Below are 20,333 nucleotides of genomic sequence, written 5' to 3' on the forward strand. Positions count from 1 at the left end.
GAGGATGAGTGTGGGATGGGAGGGGAAGAGGAAGAGGAGAGAGAGAGAACACAGCAGGAAAACAACACCTTGAAGACGGGAACCTATAAGGGGGAAGAATCCCAACCCTGGGATTCCTTGTTGGGAAGGGTTAACAGGAGGTCACTAAACAGAGAGCCCCAGTTAGGAAGCGACACACCAGTTTACTTTATGTCATGTTAGATGCTCTCTGGGTGAAAGACTAATCCTGTTAGGGCCAACAGACCTCTCCTAATTGCTGTCAATGGAGAACTGAATTGTGCCCTGTATGCTCCCACAGCTCTTTATGCTCGCTGGGGCACAGGCATTCCCACATATACAACCCCTACACTATATTTAAGCAAGTGGGAACTCTCTCTCAGTTAAAGCCCCTCAGAGCTCAGATAACAACCAACAATCACAGTAAGGAATGGCTGAGCCCTCACATTCTCACCCTGTCTGCAATCCAGTGCACTGAGCCAGCCAGCACTGCATTGGCTGCACTTCAGGAGAGCAGATGCCGGGTGCAAAATCATTATCAGTACTTTCTTCAGCAAGTAAGTGCTGCTTTGAGGTCTTCTATCCAAGTATTGACAGCCTGACCCTGGTCAGCTTGGGAGCTACAGCAGTATCAGAGCACAAAGTGATTTGGCTGGAGGCAAGCATAATGAGAGCTCAGGGCTAGCACCAGTGCTGTTCAGATGCTGCAGCCAGCAGCTACTTTTAATCTTCCTTCCTCTGTCTTTCATTCCCCTCCTCCAGTGTAAAATCAATACATTTAGAAATTAAATAATGCACTATCTTGCTTGCGTTCTAGAGATCTCGTTCTAGGCTCAAATAAACAATAATTTCTTTAAGCACTGAGAATTCACCTTAAAGCCTAATTTCAAGTTAATATTTCTTGAAAAAGCTACAAGCACTGAAGCCACTTAATAAATTTATGTGTGAGAGAACAGGTCTTGCTCCCTACAGAGCTGAGTTTTCTACTGTAGAGAAAAAGTCCTGATTTCTTCAGAAGCATAAGAAAATGATCTGATCTTGTAAAGTCAGCTGAGAGTTTGATGTTATAGGTGGTGAACAACACCACTTTAGGTGATCCAACACAAAAAACCATCCCATGGGCTTTGGGAATTCTACAGTTTAGTTTGGCCTGCTACAGACACAGATTTATGCCAACTCCATCTATTCTCCCCACACTCTCAACTCCACTGACCAGGGGAAATTCCACCAGAGGTACATGGCAGTATGTTCCTGCTTTCCTTTTCAAACCAGATCAGCTTGGCAGGTCACAGTTCTGCTGTCCTCCCTCTTGCTATGCATTTTTATTTTAATGGCACATCTTTTGTCAGGCTGACAAAGAAAGGCTTCTGTCTGCTGCTCTGAGCCAGCTGGACATGAGTCAAATCCAAACCGGGAGCATGCAGGCAGACTCAGGAGCACAAAACCTAAGCTGACAGCCGTGGACAAGGGGAGGCTGCACAGCTCCTACAGTGTGGAGGAAATTTCTTGTGACTACATGGGCATGACCTAAGAAACATTTATGACAGCAGTAGGACCCAGAGGTAATTGCTATGAGGCCACAGTTTTATACCCATCGCAGGACAGATCATCAAGGACATTTTCTTATGCAAGACACACCCTGTGATTCAGAAGACAACAGAAACAATGAGAGCTGACCACAAAACCCCACAAAAGTGACTGAATCTGGTTGGTTTTGTTTTTCTTTAGGAACTAAATTTTTGTCTTAATCATTGTTTCTTTGCAGGTTTGTGGTTTTTTTTTGGTTTTGAGATCATTCTTATTTCAAGGGGAGGGGGGAAAATCTCATTTTTTATAATGAACTGACTGCCCAAGCTCCTGAGAGAGGCCAAGTGATGTGTCCTGTACCTGGGACTCACGGCAGAGTTTGGGGTTTGCACTGTCCTGTTTGCTGTCACGGGGCAGTTTTGAACCCCCATTCCACAGGCCAGTGCACCAGAGCTTGGGCAGTGCACCAGAGCTGAGACAGCTGGCAAAGGTGGACTGGAGATCACTATGGAGAAAAGGGTGAGTCCTGTTCCAGCCAACAAGATAAAGGTGCTTTGAATTATTTGAGAGGTGCAGATGACATCTACTAAAACAATTACAACAAGGTTTCATGAAACACTGTAACATTTCTCAAATCAAAGTGTCGTGAATACATCCTTTTTTAAAGAGAATCTCTCATGTGGTATGATGAACACCTGCAGAGAACCACAACAGTTCTCATATACCTTTTGCTACACCATTAATTTTTTCAAATTGCAGTTTGTGTTTAAGCATGCAACTTTAAATCAAGTACTTAATTAGAAATGAGGTATCTTTCCATACAAAATATAAAGACACTATAGCATGTATGAAACTCTGATCTCTCTCCAGTGGTTTGTAACACTTAAATGAAATTTGAAGTAACATGAACTTTGCATTCCCTGTAACATGTCTGCAGGTTGTGAAACAAGATATGAAAGAACAGGTCACAACCTTAAATGCCTTGCTCATGTGAGAAACCCTTATTCATGCATCCAGTCCCAGTAAAGTCAAAGGGACTCCTCATCTGAATAAAGAGTATTCCTATATGGCTTTGCAGAATTGGGTTTATTTGATCGTAAATCAAAATGAGAACAAAGAAGAGAGTAGGGAGGAAAATGCAGAAAGAGAGTCAGCAGGTTTTTTCTCATCCAGCTCTAGGACTGATAACAGCAGTGGCTGGGTACATTTTCTGTCTGCTGGCTGAATGCCTGAGCTATTTTGATTTAATACCAAGTAGAACATTTAACAACTCCACAACACACAGGGCTAATTACAAGATTATCGCCATCTCTTCCTCCTATCAGGGCATCCTTCTGCATTCCCACTGTAACATTCTGCATTACATTTGACAGGGAATCGCTTTCACATTTTGTGAAAATGGATGCAGCTATGGAAAAAATCCAAAATGACTGCACTGCTACTAAATTAATCAATGTGAACAAAGACAAGCAGCAGTGGGGAGGACTGGACAGAACTTCTATTATTGTTCCTCATCCAGGGATAGATCATTATGTCCCACAATTCAGACATAAAACTCTATAAATCTCAAGCTCAGTTTCTCTAAATCAGTGGAAATTTGCCACTGACATTAATGGGAGTAAGATCAAACTGCATACAGCAAGCACATTTGTCAGGACAAGTCGGCCATCTGAAATCTCACTATAATTTAAGAGAATGAGCCAACTCATGATGAGAGTATTTCCTAGCCAGGCTCTGCACCTCTAGTGTCAAAGGAAGCTTTCTCAGTGATTTGTGTAAGCCCAAAGCTGGAATCTGAATAATTACATTGTCACGGGGAAGCTCACAGCTGGCCAGCAGTAGGCCAAATTTGTCCCCTTAGTTATATCTCAGCCACTCCACTATACTTGATATAACCCAGTCACAAACTGCTTGCCAAAACTCCTTTGAAATGACTGTGGTAAAGACTTATATTTTGTTGTTAGGAATAAACAAGCAGATTTCCAATCCAATCATAGGAGAGTCAAGGTCGTGGCTTTCAGTGGACATCTCCTAATCGGACTTCCCGCATAAACATAACATCTAATGTTTGCTTATTATCCTAGCTAGCATTTTAATAGTCTTAAACCCATTGACAGAGCAGTCTGAAAATAACCCCAGTGCTCTACGAGAGGCTGAAACTGTGAACGAATTTGCAGACTTAAAAGCTCCCATCACTTGGGGCTCGTGTTCGCTAAATTATTTGCCAGCTGCTCTGATAACCCCATGTTCAGCGTGTGTTACACATCCCCCTCTGTGCCTGACAAGAGAAGATACGCATTGGCTACAGCCACTAGCAAGCAGATTTGGTCTGTTTGCTCAAGCTGTCACAGTTGTGCTCTTAGATGTGGTGGTTCTGAGTCCAAATCCAGAGAGCACGGGGAAAGCTAAAGCTGGGGAGCCAAAGGGGACAAAGGAAAAGCAGAGAGCGGGGCACCTTTGTTCTCCTTGGTCAGCTTGTCAGCCATGTCCCAGTGCTCGTAGCTGCGCAGGACGTTGTTGGTGATGTTGACGTGGCTGGCAGCCATGTGGTGGATGCGCTGGGGGATGGTGATGGTCCCCGCCGAGGACGAGCCGGCGGTGCCCGTGCTGCTTCCAGCAGAGCTGACGGGGGACGGGCTCAGGGACATGGGCGAGGGGGTTTCTGTGCTCCTGCAAGAGGGAGAGAGAGAGAGAGTGAGGTCCCGTCACACCCCCCCACTTCACTGCCATCCTAAATGCACTTGAAAAGTTAACTCTGCACCCCAGTCAAGGGAGAATGTGCAGTGGTACCTCCTGACTTTATGAGAAAGGACAGCTTATAAACTGGGAATGACTGAAAATAAAAGGGGATTTAATTCTCCCTTTAAATGAACCTGTTACTTAAAAAAAAATAAAAATCTATCATAAAAATTGAGCAATCTTTCAGAGAAAGAAGCATCTCACAGCTGTAATGATTTTTCTACCTGCTGCCAGAAGCTGCAATGGCAGTTAGAAAACACTCAATGTGCAATATTGGCTTATTATCAAAGTATTTTCTGGAAACCACAATGACAGTTTGCTCCAAAAACAGTCACCACAATAAGTAAAGAGCAAGTCTTAAAAGCACCCTGCAGAGCAGTATTAGGACCTGAGGGTACTGTAGGATTATGAATATCTCCATAGGATTCTTTAAGGCTATGGAGATTTGTTCTAATTGCCTACAGTTCATCCACACAGTTCTGCACAGAGCAGTGTTTTAAGTTACCTACTTAGTGAGGCACTAATGTCCTAATATAGATTTTCCGTTAATTCTAACACCATCAATTAGGAATCACCTGCTGGCTGCAGGCAGTGTGGTGGTCAGCACAGCACGCTCTTGTTTAGAGCTGTGCAGTGCTGAATGCTCACAGAACAGCTATTCTCTTTGAAAATTTGTAGGATCATGGAACTGTTCAGATTAGAAAATACCTTTAAGATCATTGAGTCAAAACAGTTAACCCAGAACTATCAAGTCTACCAGTAACCCACGTCCCCATGCGCCACGTCTACACCAGGATACTTTTAAATACCTCCAGGAAAGGTGACTCAACCAAGTCCCTGGGCAGCCTATTCCAGTGTTTGACAACCCTTTTGGTGAAGAAATTATTCCTAATCCCCAATCTAAGCCTCCCCTGGTGCAACTTGAGGCCATTTCCTCTTGCGCTATCACTTGTTACTTGGGAGAAGTAAAAAGAGCCATCCTTCAGCACATCCACACTCTTGCCCAACTTGGTGTCATCCACAAACTGACTGAGGGTGCCCCTGATCCCCTTCAAGTTCAAGGGGGCTTCAGATCATCAGTAAAGATATGAAACAGTACCAAGCCCTAGGGAACACCACTGGCGTCCAGCCCCAACTGGATGTAACTTCATTCACCCATGTGGAAGCACTTGCCTGAACAAAAGCATTCTATTTGCTGTGGAATACACTTGAGATGCAGGGCCAAGGCACTCCTGGCACTCTCTGCATGAAGCAAAGAGACCAAAACTCTCCAGACAGGGATGTTGCAATCCTTCCCTGGACATGCAGCTGTAGATGCCTCGTGCTGTGCAACAGCATCAAGCTCAGTCACTGAGCCTGATCCAAAGCCCAGGACAGAAGGGCTTGGCCTCTTGGGTTTAAAGGCCACTGTCAGTGGCCCTGCCTGGGCACAGACCTGCTGACACCTCACAGGTGCTGCAGGACTGACACCACAGCACAGCCTTGGGCTGATATGCACTGATGGCAACAGCTTTTGCTGCACATTTTCCAGCAGTGCCCTGCTATTACCTGTGCTCAACAACAGGCTCATGTGATATATTCTTTTTCCAGAGCTAGAGATCACATTGATTTGGCAGCTTGTAGCTTTTTACCCAGCTTACGGGTTAGAGTTTAAGCATGTCCTAATGCACAAACGCTTTATTTTTAAGTCTCAAAACATCCTGGTTACCTGACTTGCCACAGTGTCTTTAATGCACAGAAGAGCTGAACTATACTAGATTAGGTCTGGGAGCAGTTAAAAATGATAAGTATCTGAGGAGACCAAGAGTATTTTGTTAGAGCCACTTACTACCAGCTGACGCACTTCTGCCAAATAAAGCACATTGTTCATTGGATTTACCCTGTTGTGCACAGCCATTATTACTGTGGTGAGTCTACTAAATCTCTGTATTTTGTGCTTTCTGTCGCTAGAGGTGGGAAACATTTCTGTAATGAAACCAGGGAAAATTTGTTTCATTGCCAGGCTGGAACCCGGGCCAACTTTGTAGAGGTTCACAACCCTTTCAAACGAGTAGGCAGAAATTCCAGTAAGCCAAGCTGTGATTTTTGATGGATCTGAGGTCCTGAGTAGACTACACTCCATGGCAATGGATAAGCTTTGCTTTGTTAAAAAAAAATCTTTGAGATTACCCCACTGTCTCCCCGTCCTGCATCAGGCTACTGCTCCATCTCCAGTGGTGCCATACACTGGATGGTGTTCGGTCTTTTTTTCTGTGGGGTGTGAATTCCCATCTGACACAAATTTGCAGGGGATTAAGAGAAAACTGTAGAGTGAATAGCCCTGGGGAAGGCAGAGCACAAGCTGCCAATGGCAGCACCAGGCCTGTGACAAACCTTGGAGCCACTGGGAGCTCCCAGAGATAGATGGCAGCTGTGAGCCAGCTGGAGAGAGATTTTCTTCTGAGACTCCACACAGAGGGGACACAAGACCTGAGTGTGGACTGTGGTCTTTGTGTGTTGGGTCACAGGTGTCACAATAATGCTGTTACAACAAGGCCTTGTCACTCAGTCACTCTCACATGTCAAGTGCTTCCTGCTCTGAATAAAAGACAGAGATGTGCACTTTCAGAGCTTTCCTTCCTTATCTCCAAAGTTAGTGGGAAGAGACTGATCAGCTGGGTGTTATGTTAGAAGTGATGCTGACCTGAAGGCTGGGTTTCTGCTGCCTACTTTGTGGCCAGACAAGAATTTTCTCCTCCAGTCAAAACCCACTTATTCTCAATCCTGGACACCTAATAGCTCCTTTAAATAGCGAGGGAGATGTCATCACCCGCAGAGCACACACTTCATAGGGGTCTATTATAGGACAGGAATAAAAGGATAACTTCTGCTCCATGAAATGTTTATGTACAAGCCCCTTCTTAAGGAACAAAAGAGATGTTATGCTCCAGTGGTCTATTTGATCACTAAAACTTTATGTTAACATTTATGTATTTTTATTACAATACAAGGTTTCACTGACATTTAAATGCCTGGAAAAACTGGCAGATAATGAATAATTTAATTTAGTAGTTGCTTTTCCAGTGTTACAATATCTTTTCAATTTTTATTTAAAGTGATTCCTTATTTCATCACTTTGGTTTCTGTTTATAATCTATACTTAAATAGCTCTATACATACATACTCAAAATAACTTTGAGTATTCGGGGTGTGTATATATACCTATATATACCCCAAAATATTTTGAATTATTAGACAATATTTCACTTCAAGAAAAATGTTGGAATTATTGGTTTTGCACTGAGGAGAACAAAGTCTGTTTGAAAATTCCAGTTGTGTGCTAAACTTCAACCCATCCTACAGCTTTGTTTCCTTGGCATGTCTAATAGTAATTTCTTCTTCTGAACCACCAGAAAAGAGACCATTAACAATAATAATTTTCAACTAGAATTTAACCTACTCAAATAAAGATGAAAAAAACCCCTTTGTTTTACCTGTATCTGGCTGTGACCAGGACAAAGGAGAAGGAGAAATGTCAGCTGGCAACGGCCATTGCAAGATAAAGGCAAGGATGCAGCAGCAATGCACCTCCACTGCACAGCAGATCATGACTGCATTACCCTGACTTCGTATCTGAGGTGAGGGTGTTTTAACATTAATATGAAGCCACTGATAATTGGCTAAGTGCCCTTGCATTTTCACCACTATTATACCTTCAGTTTTATTAAACAGCACTTACCATATATCAATGAAATATTCATTGGTCTTTCATTGCTGAACGAATCATTGAAAAATCATTGCAATGAAGGTTAACTTTACTTTGGCTTCCTAAGTGACATGGTACTTGCTAGCTAATTAACTGATATTTTTATGGCCTTCATTTGGCTTGAGAAGCAAACTGTCAAAGAATTCAGCACTGACCCACCATGTCTGATTTTAGACTTAAGGAGGCTCTGCACAGAGGAAGATGTGATTCAGCTCTTCCTTCCCACCCACACTGGGTGGCTCACATGGGGATCTGACTTAGTCCAGTGGGAGCCCCTCACCCCTACAAGCCCAAGGCAGCTGTATGATCAATTTTGTAGCCCAGAACAGTTTCTACCTGATACATACTTGAAATATACCTGTAGCTCCCAAAACACTCATCCCACGACCTTTTCTTTGCCTTTAGAGGCACAAAACCACTTCCCCTCCTCTTGGAACCACTTGTTCCCAGACAAAAGTACTCAGCAGTAAAATACTCACTTTCCATTGCCGCCCCAAGGTGAGGGGGCCTGTGAGGCTTTTGAAGAGTTCTGGAAGTACAAAACCAAAATGTAAATACAGGTGATGTAAGTACATGAATACTGATGATACAAGGCTCAACACTTCCCCTTTTCATTGCAAGAGCTATAGTGCATGGAGCAGAACAGCTCTGCACATCGGTCCCATAATTAAATGGCTGGTGGATGATTGGTAGGTTCCAACCAGTAGCTTGAAAATCAGTTGATGAAAGAGGGAATAAGTTCCAGTAAAAGCAGATATAGGTCACAAAGAAGTGGTTCAATTACCACTGAAACTTATTCTACAAAGTAAGTTCTTCAGTGTGCATACGACTGCTTATCTTTAGGGGGACCTTCAATATTTTAATAAGAAACAAAAATAATTTGGCTTGATGCTTTAATGAAATTGATCCCTCCCAGGTTGCTAGGGAAGGTGGCTTGGGATTCAGACAGTAGTATAAATAAAATTTTTAGTAAGGATCTGCTTGAATGCCTTTGTTTTTATATATTTTAGTTGCACAAATTGACTTTCCTTACCTGCTTACTCATTCTGCCTTTCACGTCTGTGTAGCACCTTGTAAAACCCTGTACAAAAAGATTGCCGAGCAACAATAAAGCCCAGGTTTTTCCAGCCTTGCTCAGACTGAGTGGTATCTTAGTTCCCATACAAAGTGGCAGTATCACAGCTGAGGCTATCTATGTGTGCCCTCTGAAAACAATCACTCAGCTCCCTTGCTGAGAAGCACGCACAGTGAAAATTCAATCAAGTTTTACAAGTTCTCTGCAAAGTATTACCCACATTATTACAACACTCATCTGGGTACTGTAATCGCTGCTTTGCATGGGAGGCCCACAGATACAGTGGAGCACAGAGAGTGCCCTTGACTTCTAAACCACAGCTCACAGCCCAGCATTTCTGACCAAAGCAGAAAACATTGTCCAAACCACAGCACTGGCCTGGCCTGGGCATTCCTGCACAGCAGCCACTGCTTGTCACTGAGGATGTGAGCATGACTTGGGGTGTTTCACAGCACAGAGCATATGGAGTATGTATTTTTGCCAGCCACACATATGTAGGAAAGAGGGAGATCCTAAACTGCCCTGGAATGTCTTCAGAAATGGAGAAGAAGCTTTTATTGTTAATTTCTCATGTGTGGGGATTGTTCCCAACAGTGTCTGAAGACAAATAATAGATCTGTCAAGATTAAGACTAGATCTCAATTGGAAGCAGTTACTTGATAATGAAAATATTTACCAAAAATATTTCATTGACTACTGACATTTTAAAAACCATATGAATCTTCCTCAAATGTTCAGATGAAATATATCACAGGATGTCACTTTTTCTAATCAAAAAAGGTTTGATTTCAATTTTAAAAATTTATCACTTTGGTGGTATTTTACTCCAAGTTGTCTCTAAATTTCAAAAATTCTTTCATGATTAAATGGTTATATTCTGCTTTGAAATGTCAAAAATGTAATTTTGACGCTTTTAATTGGAAATTAATCAGAACCAGTTCTGTCTATAAATGGTTTCAATTTGGACACAGTGGCATTTGTGAAGAAAAATATAAAGAACAATTTGGCCAAAAAATTCCTCCCCAGCTCTGCTGTAAACAGTGGGCTGCTTTTCACAGTTAAAATTGTGTAAAATTTTGAGTAACAACTCTATTCAGTTAATCTGTTTCATTTGTATTACAGATTCTTGCTAGTGAACACAGAGAACATGGTGCAGCAATACAAAACTAACACATAGATAACAGCTCCCATTCTTTTCTTTTCTCCTCCTGTGCCTTTATTACAACCTGAACATATAATCTGTATACACTCAAACACTGCTTCTAGCAAACGAGCTACAGTGCCCATAGTACACACACTGTAACATCAACTGAAACACTTGGCTTCAACTGGATGCTTATGCCCAGCATTCCTGATTTGTCTATTTTATTGCATTTTTATTTTTTTAATCTTATTTTAATTTACATTAAAAGACATTTTCTTATGCTGGGAGTAGTAAATATGTTCTTCATTTTACCTACTTGCACAGCTAGAGAAAATAAAGTGGCTTTAAGGCAAGAGAATCTCCCCTGCTCCTGCCTCTTTTTTTTTTAAGAAATCATTACTTTCTGCAGAAAAGCTTTATTTGTCTAATAATCCTTTTTTTAAGATACAATCTACATTCATCCTGGATAAAATCTGAAGCGGGTGGAATACATTTCATGAAAATGCTGAGGTTACAAATGTGTGTAGTTCAAATTTAATTTGTTGTGCAAATCCCTGACTGAAAACTCCAAAAGCACAACAGAGGCACTCCTAATGGTACAAGAGAGCCTCCATTTAAGCACAAGATTAGGACTAACATTACTGAAGTTGCGCAGAGACACACACAGAGGAGACATTGGTAGCCAGGACTACGGCTACTACCATGACAGTGTTGGAGTCTTACAGCAGAAGGACCATTTTACACCATTTACATGAACATATGAAAACTGCAGTGTTAGAGGTTTTTACTGGTTTGCAGTACCAGTATGTCAAAGCCTGGAACAAATTCACAGAGGCTGAAAACACCAACAAAAAAAGACTGATGGGCTGACAAGCCAGTATAATTACATAATTATAGAATAATAGGTAGTAATAAAGTAAAAGAATTAATGTACGCTTCAAACAGCATTAACCAGTGAAATATAAATATCAAAACCTCAGCAGAGCTGAAGAAAGATTCTATTTCTCTCTTAATCCAGGAACAGCGAGGATTTGTCATTCGTACTCTGGGTAAACAGCATTTGACAAGGTAAAACAAAACATCCCCAAAGTCACGACCATCGGATCTCCACTCAGTTTAAGGTAAAGACAAACCTTCAATATGTAGATAAGGCAATTGGAAGTTCCATAGGAATAAAAGGAGAAATCTCTGAAACTGCAATAAGCTTCAGGAAATCTCACTGAATCTAAAATCTAAACTTAACTAACTATAACCTAAATAATTGCTTTATTATGGTTCATTGGGGGTCAGTTCATAATCACTTGCACATTGAAACCTTGAAAGAACCAGAAACTTGCATAAACATTACATGGTGTTGAGAATAATGTTATTTTAGTAGAATTACTGAGCATGGTCCTTTGAATCAAGTGACTAATCCAAAAATCCCCCAAATCACTTCTGTCCCCACTCCCTGGTAGCCATCCTGCCTCCATTTCCCAGGGGAGGGGTTAAATGTGGGACTTTTAAGTCATGCAGTTACACTTGTGAGAGCTCTCAGTGCTGGTATGAATTTCATTTCATATCAATAAATTAAACAGAACAAAGATTACCTTAAAATATTCCATCAGAGATCTGGAGTACTTCATAGCATGGTCCTTCTTTAGTTTAAACATTCTCAAGTAGAGAAGTGATAAGCATCGGTAGCTGTGGTAATTAGGAAAGGATTATGTTAATTCCATTGCTTAATGAAACCTATAAACTGGAAAAAAAAAAAAAAGCTGACCTATTTTTTACAGTTCTGGTCTAAGGTTACATTTTGAAACATAAGCAAATGCAGAAAGAAAAAAAAAGTGGTCAAAAGCATTAAAATCCCATCTTGATAAGAGTATAAATTAGAAGAATAAATGTTTAGTCAGCTGCTGAAGAAATCCATTAGTTATCCTTTAATAGTTTAATGGAAAACAAGAATAATGATCTTCTGTAAGCTGCTTAAGTAATTCAGTACTTTTAAAGTCCTCCTTAAGATTTTAGCTGCTTCTCTCATGGTCACAAAGGGACTTACCATAAAACTGCTAATTTCTTGTCCCCTTCTGTGGCAGAAGAGCCTGTGAAATTCTTGAGTCTCATTGCATACCTTGTCAGAAAGGTGAGAGATAAGAAATTGAGAGTTAAGATGTTTACAAAAATAACAGTAACACCAAAAACCAACAGCCACAGAGATATTCTTCTCCAACTGCAACAGTTAATGCTCACAGTGTTCTGTAATGAAGAGATCAATGTAAAATTAAACAGAAAGCATCACTTAAAATCTGAAGGCCTAAAGAAAATCACCAACCAATTTCTGGCCAACATGGTGAACTATTCTTGGGCATATTAATGATATTATATCCAACCAATTAGGCTGAGTCCTGCAAACATTTGGGATGAGTGTTGAACAGAAGCATAAGATCTTGGCCCTGTATGTACTGAAGTGTAAAGTATTATATAATAAGGTTTTACATATAATACTTTGGGCTTGAAAAATATCTTCGAGATCCTTCTCATAAATTCTTCTTCAAAGCTTTTAATATATTTTGTACAGAAAATGGTTTTAAATACAGGAAAGGTCACGTTCACAGCTTTTTTATTTCTCGAGTTCATTCATTTATGAGTCTTGTGTACTTGGTCTTCCCTCTCTATTTAATTGCTGCCATCCAGCATTTGGATGATCAAGGATTGAATATTCCTACCTCCTCTGTCTTTGTTTTCCTTTAACTGAGCACACTCCATTCTATGCATTAGTTTCTTGAAAATCAATTCATCGCATAAAATCATTGTTCTGAGCCCTAATGCAATTTCACAGGTACTTGTGTTGGAATAAGTAATAGGGTTCAGCGTTGCGTAAGAAAGTTTTAAGGTATCCAGGCAATCTTGATGAGTTCTCATTTACAAGGAGGTAATGGAGTGCAGGCAGCTGTGCTGCTCTCCCCTGCCTCGCCCCCACCACCCATCCTGAGCCCCAGCCTGCAGCTGCACCACCCCACCTGGAGTGCTTCCTCCATGTCCTGTCCCACCTGCTCTTGGGAACCGTGGTTCTAGTCAGACTGGATGAATGTGATCAAGCACAAAGATCTGTGTCTCTTTGGGATTTTAGCATTACCATTAACTTAAAACACATTTGACAGTCAGATCTCTGATATTCCCCATCTCTTTGATGCTCCACTTGCTTTCACAAATAGGTGTCTGATGCAGATAGTCAGGGCAGGCACCACTAATGCAAAAGGGGAAAATTGTGCTTCTGATGAAGGGAGGAGTAAAAGTGAGAAAAATCTCCTTCTATTTGTTATCTCACAGTAAAAATCTACGTTAATATTAGCAGCTACACTGAGAAAGCGTTGTGTGCACAGTCACATACTTTGTACATCCAGCACCCACTGTAGCCCACAAGAACTGGTTTTTTGTCCATGGAGTTTTACTGAGCCTGTACCCGCCTGCTGCTCACCTGGGCAATCACCTTTTGTCCAGGTCTGGCCACTGACAGCAATTAAATGGACAAATCAGTCTCACTGGCTGCTACAAGATGCTTCATGCAACAATTGGTGAATTAAACTCTACCTTTGGTGGTAGGTGATGGAATTAATCTCACCTGACTTAAGCTATTTATATATTGGAGATCTACTATAACAAATTCTCCAGATTCTTCTACAGCCAAAAGCAGTTCCAGAAGGAGTTCAGCTGCTGCTTCCATGCAAGGTCTATTTGTCCCAGAGCCTGCAGCAGGACTGTGCCAGGAGCAGCAAGGCAGCAGGGCTGTTGATGCTCAGGACTGCCAGTCACTCCAGGACACAGCCGTGCCCTCACCTGACTCCTGCAGGTCCTGCCCTTTTGTGAGCCACTCCTGGAGCTGCCATTCCCTGATTGAACTGGTTCACGTGTTGTGGCTCCTGGGTAAACAAGCTTTTTGGTCTGTGCACTCAGAACAGACAGACTGCTGGACTGAGCAGCAACAGTTTCAACTGGGCTGTGTGATTTTCTTAAAAAATCAAAACCAAACTCAGGCTCCTGTGAAGAAGCGCTCCCCTCTTTAAAGAATATTTCTTTAAATACAATTTATTCTGCCATGCAGCTGCAGCTGTGTAGTTCAGAACACGCTGTCAGGCTGCAGGATGATTTGGGCACAGCAGAGCAGAGGCAGGTGGCTCCTTTTCGAAGTCCTCTGCTCTCCAGGGTTTAACATGGATCAAGTGTTGAGTGAACATAATTTTTTTCTTGAGTGATTTCTTTAGATTTTCTTCTTCTCTTTATGAAGTGTAGAATGTAAAAACCATGTTTTTAAATATTTAACAGGCATATTATTTACCTGAGAGTAAGAGCTTAAGATTTGATACATTTTATTATGCAAATACCTCTATATTCAAAATGTAAAACATGCATTATCTTGGCAGTCCCTAATAGCTAATCTGGCATGTTATAAAAACCACCGTTGACATATAAAAAACCAAATATTTAGAGCCTGATTTGCCTCTTCTTCTTTCTCTTGTGCAAACTGCCAGTAATTACACTGACATTAACAAGGATATTCCCAGCATACACTGGGGAAAGCAAAGGTGCATCACAGTGAAGAGGAAAAATCCTGTTCTACTTACAGGTAAATCTAATCCTGCTTGATTTCACTTTGATAATTTGCTCAAGTAAAGCAAACTTAGTTACTCAGGAGACTATTATTTCTACGGAGCCAACACTGAAACAGCTATAAGGAACAGTAGCAGATTTTAGAATAATAACTCAGACATTTTATTAGTATGTAAAGGCTCTCTCATCCATATTCTAGCCTACAAATCTACTGTATTAAACTGTATTAAAATTAATTCAGCTGGTTCACATCCCTTTAACATTAAAAATACATTGTTTTCAAGACAATATATGCAGAAGCTTCCTCTCTGGCTATGATCGTATGTCCCAAGTTTCAGCTTTTCTCTTTTTTAACAGCCAAGTTATAAACCTCTAAAACCAGGGTTTGTAATAGAAATCCTGATAGACTCCCTTTAATGTTTTGAATTATAAAACTACACCTTTTAAAAGACAAGTGTCATTGCCAAACAGTGAAATTACTATACTTTACTTCCACCCACTACATTTCAATTTTAATTTTATGAATATTGCAAATTATAACACTCACATTATAACCTCTAAAGGGCATAATTTATAAAAGCAGTGTCCATCAATTATAAATTTTCCATGACATTAATAAAATGGCAAGAACTAATTATGATGACTTCTGAGATGAAGATGCCTTGGACAAATCATTAATACGTTGAAATGGTATTTTTTAAAACATAGCAGGTTCTAATTATGACTGAAATGAGATGATGAAAACGATCACAGAAAGGACATTAACCTGATGAGTTCCACAGTCTCTGAGTACATGGTGTATGGAGATTTAGCTTCTAATGGATCTCGCTCCATAGCGTTCCCGCACTCGATGAAGGAGAGGGCAGCATCAGCATAATTCACTGCTTTACCGAACTTCTCCAGCTGAAATGGGAATGACACTGTCAAGAAAATCCTTCAGCTTTGATTTCTAGGTAGGCAGATTATTCTACAAAGCAACACCAGCATTAGGATGAAAGCAAAGCGACACCGGTAGTTAAGAATGAATTCATACAGTAATTAAGGCAGGGACTATGTTTTCACCAAATCTTTTCAGAGTAGCATGTGACTGGATGCTCCACAGAGGAAAGTCAGTGTATATCCACTGACAACAGGCATTTACACAGGCAAGAAAGAGCACCAAGCATGTTTGTGCACATCCATATTGCTCCTGACAGATGAACTAAGTTTGAATGTCACTATGCAAGGGTTAAGTAACAACCCCATGCCATTTGACTGATGTCATATTCTGTGTTAACTGTTGGTAAAAAAAAAAAATCTCATCACTTACATGATGAGTGAAAGAGCAGGAAAAAAAAAAGGGAGACAATATAGCACTGCTTAATATTTCATTTAACTAGGATTTTATTGCAAAAGGTTTTAGCCCTCGTAATGGTTGTGATTAAACTGACTTAGACATACTGATTTCTTTTTTTATGTGTAATGAATATTATATATGACATTTTTATAGTACGTACTTTATAATAGTATTCAACATTTTCAGTTTTTGATAGCTGAATGTAAGAATTCTACTAATGTGGCATTTGCTATAGGAGATCCAATATAGTTTAAATAATTTTAAAATGTCTTTCTATGTCTCTATCAAAATATTTTTGATGCATCTGCATATGTTTCCATTCACAAAACAGAAGACTATTCTAGCAACATATTAAGCATAGAATTTATTATTAGTCCAATATAACTGTATACTTATCTTTGTGGCTCCTTCTAAGCCATAACTAGTTCTCTCTGCACACACCTTTAATTTCAAGTTCTGCTCTTGTGCATTGATTATGTACAAAGCCTTTGTATAATTGACAGGTATTAAGAGAAGGATCAGAAAAGGGGAAATGTTTCTGACTGCTTTCTCTGTTCCAGTGGCTGCTTCTCAGCATATTCTTTAAATTCCTTTTTTCACTTTGAAAGAATTTCCATTCATTTTGGAAGACAAAAAGTCTTCCAAAGATCACTTTTTGTGGTATGGAAAAAAGAATCTGGCTGCAAGCAGATTTAGTACAGACACAGAGCTTGAGCCAGCAATGGGATCCGATTCTCTGGAGTAGGTGGAATTATTCCAGCTCGTCACGTCTCAGACAGGGACACAGTGAGGTCTCCAAGATCTCTTCCATATGGTACAGCCAGTTGCCACTGCAGCAGCCCACCCAAATTAGCTGATCCCTTAGTGCAGCTCCAGACAAGGAGAGGTTTCCATGGGGTCGCTCCCGTAAGACATGAAATGTCCTGCCCTTCACCAGAAATCTATTTTCTCTACAAGCTCAGGAACAGCGCTGCCACAAATCCCATTAACATTTGCTGACACATTTTGAGGTCACATGCATTATCTTTCTAGCCACTGCAACACATCTTTCAATGTTGCCTGTGCTCTGTCATGTCAGCACCAAGTAACTAGCAGCAATTGTTTCCATAGGACAAGTAACACTACAGGATTGCACACCAAATGTGTTACATGGAGATAATTTGTGTGCAGCTGCACTGGGTGGGAAAAAAAGGAAAGACTTGAGATCTAAATAGCAGAAGGAAGAAGCAGATACTTTGTTCATGATAATTATGCCTGCCAACAAGTTGATCGCAGCGGATGGCCTCACATTGGGGCACTCGGGGTGTCCAATGGCGGGTGACAGGCAGGGCCTGCCCACAGGCAGCAGTGGGATGTGCTGTGCCTGCTCCTCTTAGTGCTGCTTGAGAAACACCCCTGATCCTGCAGGCACAGCCAAAGGTGAGAGCAGGGGAGATGGGACAACACCTTGTGAGCGTGTCCGGCTGCAGAGGGAGGGGAATTGACAGAGCGTGTTGAGATCATCGGGAGCCTGAGCCTGTAAATATTTGCTAGTGTGGAGCAGGTATCCCTGTGCCAGCACCATGTGTGTTTTGTTTAAATGTCACCCAGCTGTGGGAGGTGTTGTGAGCCTGCAGACGCCAGGCTGTGGCTGGATGTGCTCTGCCGAGCCGGCTGGAAGCCATCAGGCCACCTCCTGTAAATGGGCACATTGGGAGGGATGACTGTCACCTTGCTGACAGTCAGAACAGGTGCCAAAACCCTGAACCCCCCCCACACAGAAAGCACACATGGAAACACTGTGCCTCGAGCCAAAAGAGAGCCTGGAGAGCTGAAGCAGACAGCTTGAAATGTCAGCTCTCCTTCAGCTCACCGATGGCAGAGGAGAGACACTTTTTTGTTTGGCTAGTTTGCTTTTTAAAAACACAGCATGTGATTGTCTTGGGGTGGATTTTTTTTGGACAAACACAGATTTATAAGCACAAAATCTCTAATGTGGAATGACAGAATATACCTGCAAAATAATAAAGTTTGGAGGTGAATAATCACCCAGCTCTTTGAGGGGCAAAGTGAACGGCCACACTCCATTTTAGACATTTTAGTTAAATTAAGTAGAGGAGTCAAGTTCCACTAAGCCTGCCTAAATGAGCCACTGTTCTGCACCCTATGTAACATAGAGGAGCAAAGTCCCTACCTACAAAGCAAATGTTTATTAAGGACACTTCAGAACTGGCAACAGTTTGTGTAGAACAAACCACGGTAGAATATAATCTGTCAGATTATGTAGTTTCATAAAAATAAAAACACTTGGCAAAATTAGACCAACCTAACTGGAATTTCATCTGGGGTAAAGCCAGTGAAAAAGCTTTCCCAGCATTGAAATACCTCACTGCCAGATTTTTTGGGAATAAGTGTTTTGAGACTTTATCGGCCTAAAACCATGCAATAAAAATGAATGCACTACATAAAAATGAATTGTTTCAGATTTTAAACAATTGGATTGGACATATCAAACAGTTTCACCACATGATAATGGGGTGTGGGGTGATTTGCCTGTCTTTCTGCTATGGAATATTTCAACACTTCTGTTTCAGGCTCAAAGTGAATACGAAAAACCAATTTCAAATACACATCAACTTTAACAAAACCATCTTACATACTTCATAAACAGCATGATTGTTGCTCCCCCTTGGAAGAAACACCAGCTATTGTAAGCAGTTCTTTTTTTGGGAACGAAAACTTTAAAGTTAGGAATGGTGTTCAGGCTTTAACTTGTGCACAGTGTGTTTATGGAGCACAAACTGAAGCACATTTTAGTCAATAGCAGGGTTCCTCTTGGTTTGAGAGGCTTTAGATCGTGTGCAGAATGCCCATTTTTTAACACAGAGTTCCACAGTGGAAAGAAACAAAAAAACCCCAAAACCTGTGACAACCTACCAATGCATCTGCTTTATGCTTCAGCTTCTTAGCCTCTTGCATGTAATAATCTGCATTGTGAAGCCTAAAGAGACATAACCAATTAATTCAAGTCTTTGCTTTCATACAGTTGGACAAAAACTGTTTGAAAAAATTGCTGACTGCCTGAAAGAACAATTTTGACATATATGCCCCCTTATCTCTTTAAATCTTAACCTGATATCAATCTGAAGCTGCTGTATGCAGAGATATGATGGCTGACCAGAATGTAAAATAAGTAGCTATAGAAACTGGCCACCCAAAGGACCCATTAATGTGTGCTGAACAGAGGAAAAGGAAAAATATTTTAAACTAATTAAGTATAAGAAGTTTCCATTAGAGGAGCTAAATAAAAAAATGAAGAAGAATTACTGTGAACCAACATTCATGATCTGAAAACATTTATCAACAGAATCTTCATTAATCAGCGACAACAGTTCATTTGCCAAGATTAAAACTGTGTGTGCCTTTGTGCAGCACTAGCCACACAGGTGCCCAATGCCAGCACTGTAATCAAAGCTCTTCTCTTTCACTGGGACCTCTGCTTGCACGAAAATCCCAATCACAGAGCACAAAGTCAATAAAACTTACACATCATCAAATGTTATTTTGGGTCTTCTGGGCTCAGAATTCCCATTGGAAAGCGTTGGCATTGCAGACCAGATGTCTGGTTCTAGATGGCTGGTGTCAAGAAGAGTGTTGGCTGTGGGTGTATTGTGAGATTCTTCCTCCTAGGAAACACAAGACTGTTACTCATAGTTCAACTAAACACCTTCCAACAATGTAAGTGCTCACCCTCCCTGCCAAAAACCCTTCCCAACAAGCACAAAGCAGCCCTCATCTATACCCATCTACATTCATGTCACCTCACCAAACCACCCTTCCCTTCTTTGTAACAGGAGGCTAAGAGATGAATTAGGGAGTGTGACTCCACTTCTGAGCTCTCACCTGAACTCAGTAACTTACAGCTTTAGGTGTAAATTTTAGGTGGATACCATGGTGTTACTGACTATAGATACTGGTTAAAGCAAGGGTGGGGAGATCTAATGTGCCAGGGCTAGATGTAAACTCAACTTCCTTCAAGGTGTATCACACTAATGTAACCTTTTTTTTCTACATTATTAGGAACTAACTGTTAATGTGACTGAAGAGTCTGGATTTCAGCAGGGAGCAATTTCCTTACCCTTGCTACAGAGAGAATGAAAAGCACAAGTCAGGAGTTGTGACTTTGCAACGATTAAAACCA

At 41.0% G+C, this 20,333-nt stretch overlaps 1 protein-coding gene across 8 annotated transcripts in view; it reads right to left on the reverse strand.

Annotated features, from left to right (window-relative positions):
- Positions 1–20,333, reverse strand: part of AFF2 (AF4/FMR2 family member 2) — a 336,455-nt gene that overhangs the window by 9,739 nt on the left and 306,383 nt on the right. For 6 of the 8 annotated variants that reach the window (XM_032124430.1, XM_032124431.1, XM_032124429.1 and 3 more), the window contains exons 14-21: positions 19,679–19,818; positions 19,070–19,133; positions 15,584–15,720; positions 12,269–12,340; positions 11,817–11,910; positions 9,042–9,089; positions 8,488–8,537; positions 3,980–4,194 (exon numbers count right to left, since the gene is read on the reverse strand). In XM_032124430.1, coding sequence (XP_031980321.1) covers positions 3,980–4,194; positions 8,488–8,537; positions 9,042–9,089; positions 11,817–11,910; positions 12,269–12,340; positions 15,584–15,720; positions 19,070–19,133; positions 19,679–19,818 — 820 coding nt within the window. The remainder of the gene's footprint in view (positions 1–3,979; positions 4,195–8,487; positions 8,538–9,041; positions 9,090–11,816; positions 11,911–12,268; positions 12,341–15,583; positions 15,721–19,069; positions 19,134–19,678; positions 19,819–20,333) is intronic. The other 2 variants (XM_032124427.1, XM_032124432.1) reach the window with 1 other exon arrangement.

Source organism: Corvus moneduloides, chromosome 14, assembly GCF_009650955.1.
Source record: "Corvus moneduloides isolate bCorMon1 chromosome 14, bCorMon1.pri, whole genome shotgun sequence".
NCBI lineage: Eukaryota > Metazoa > Chordata > Aves > Passeriformes > Corvidae > Corvus > Corvus moneduloides.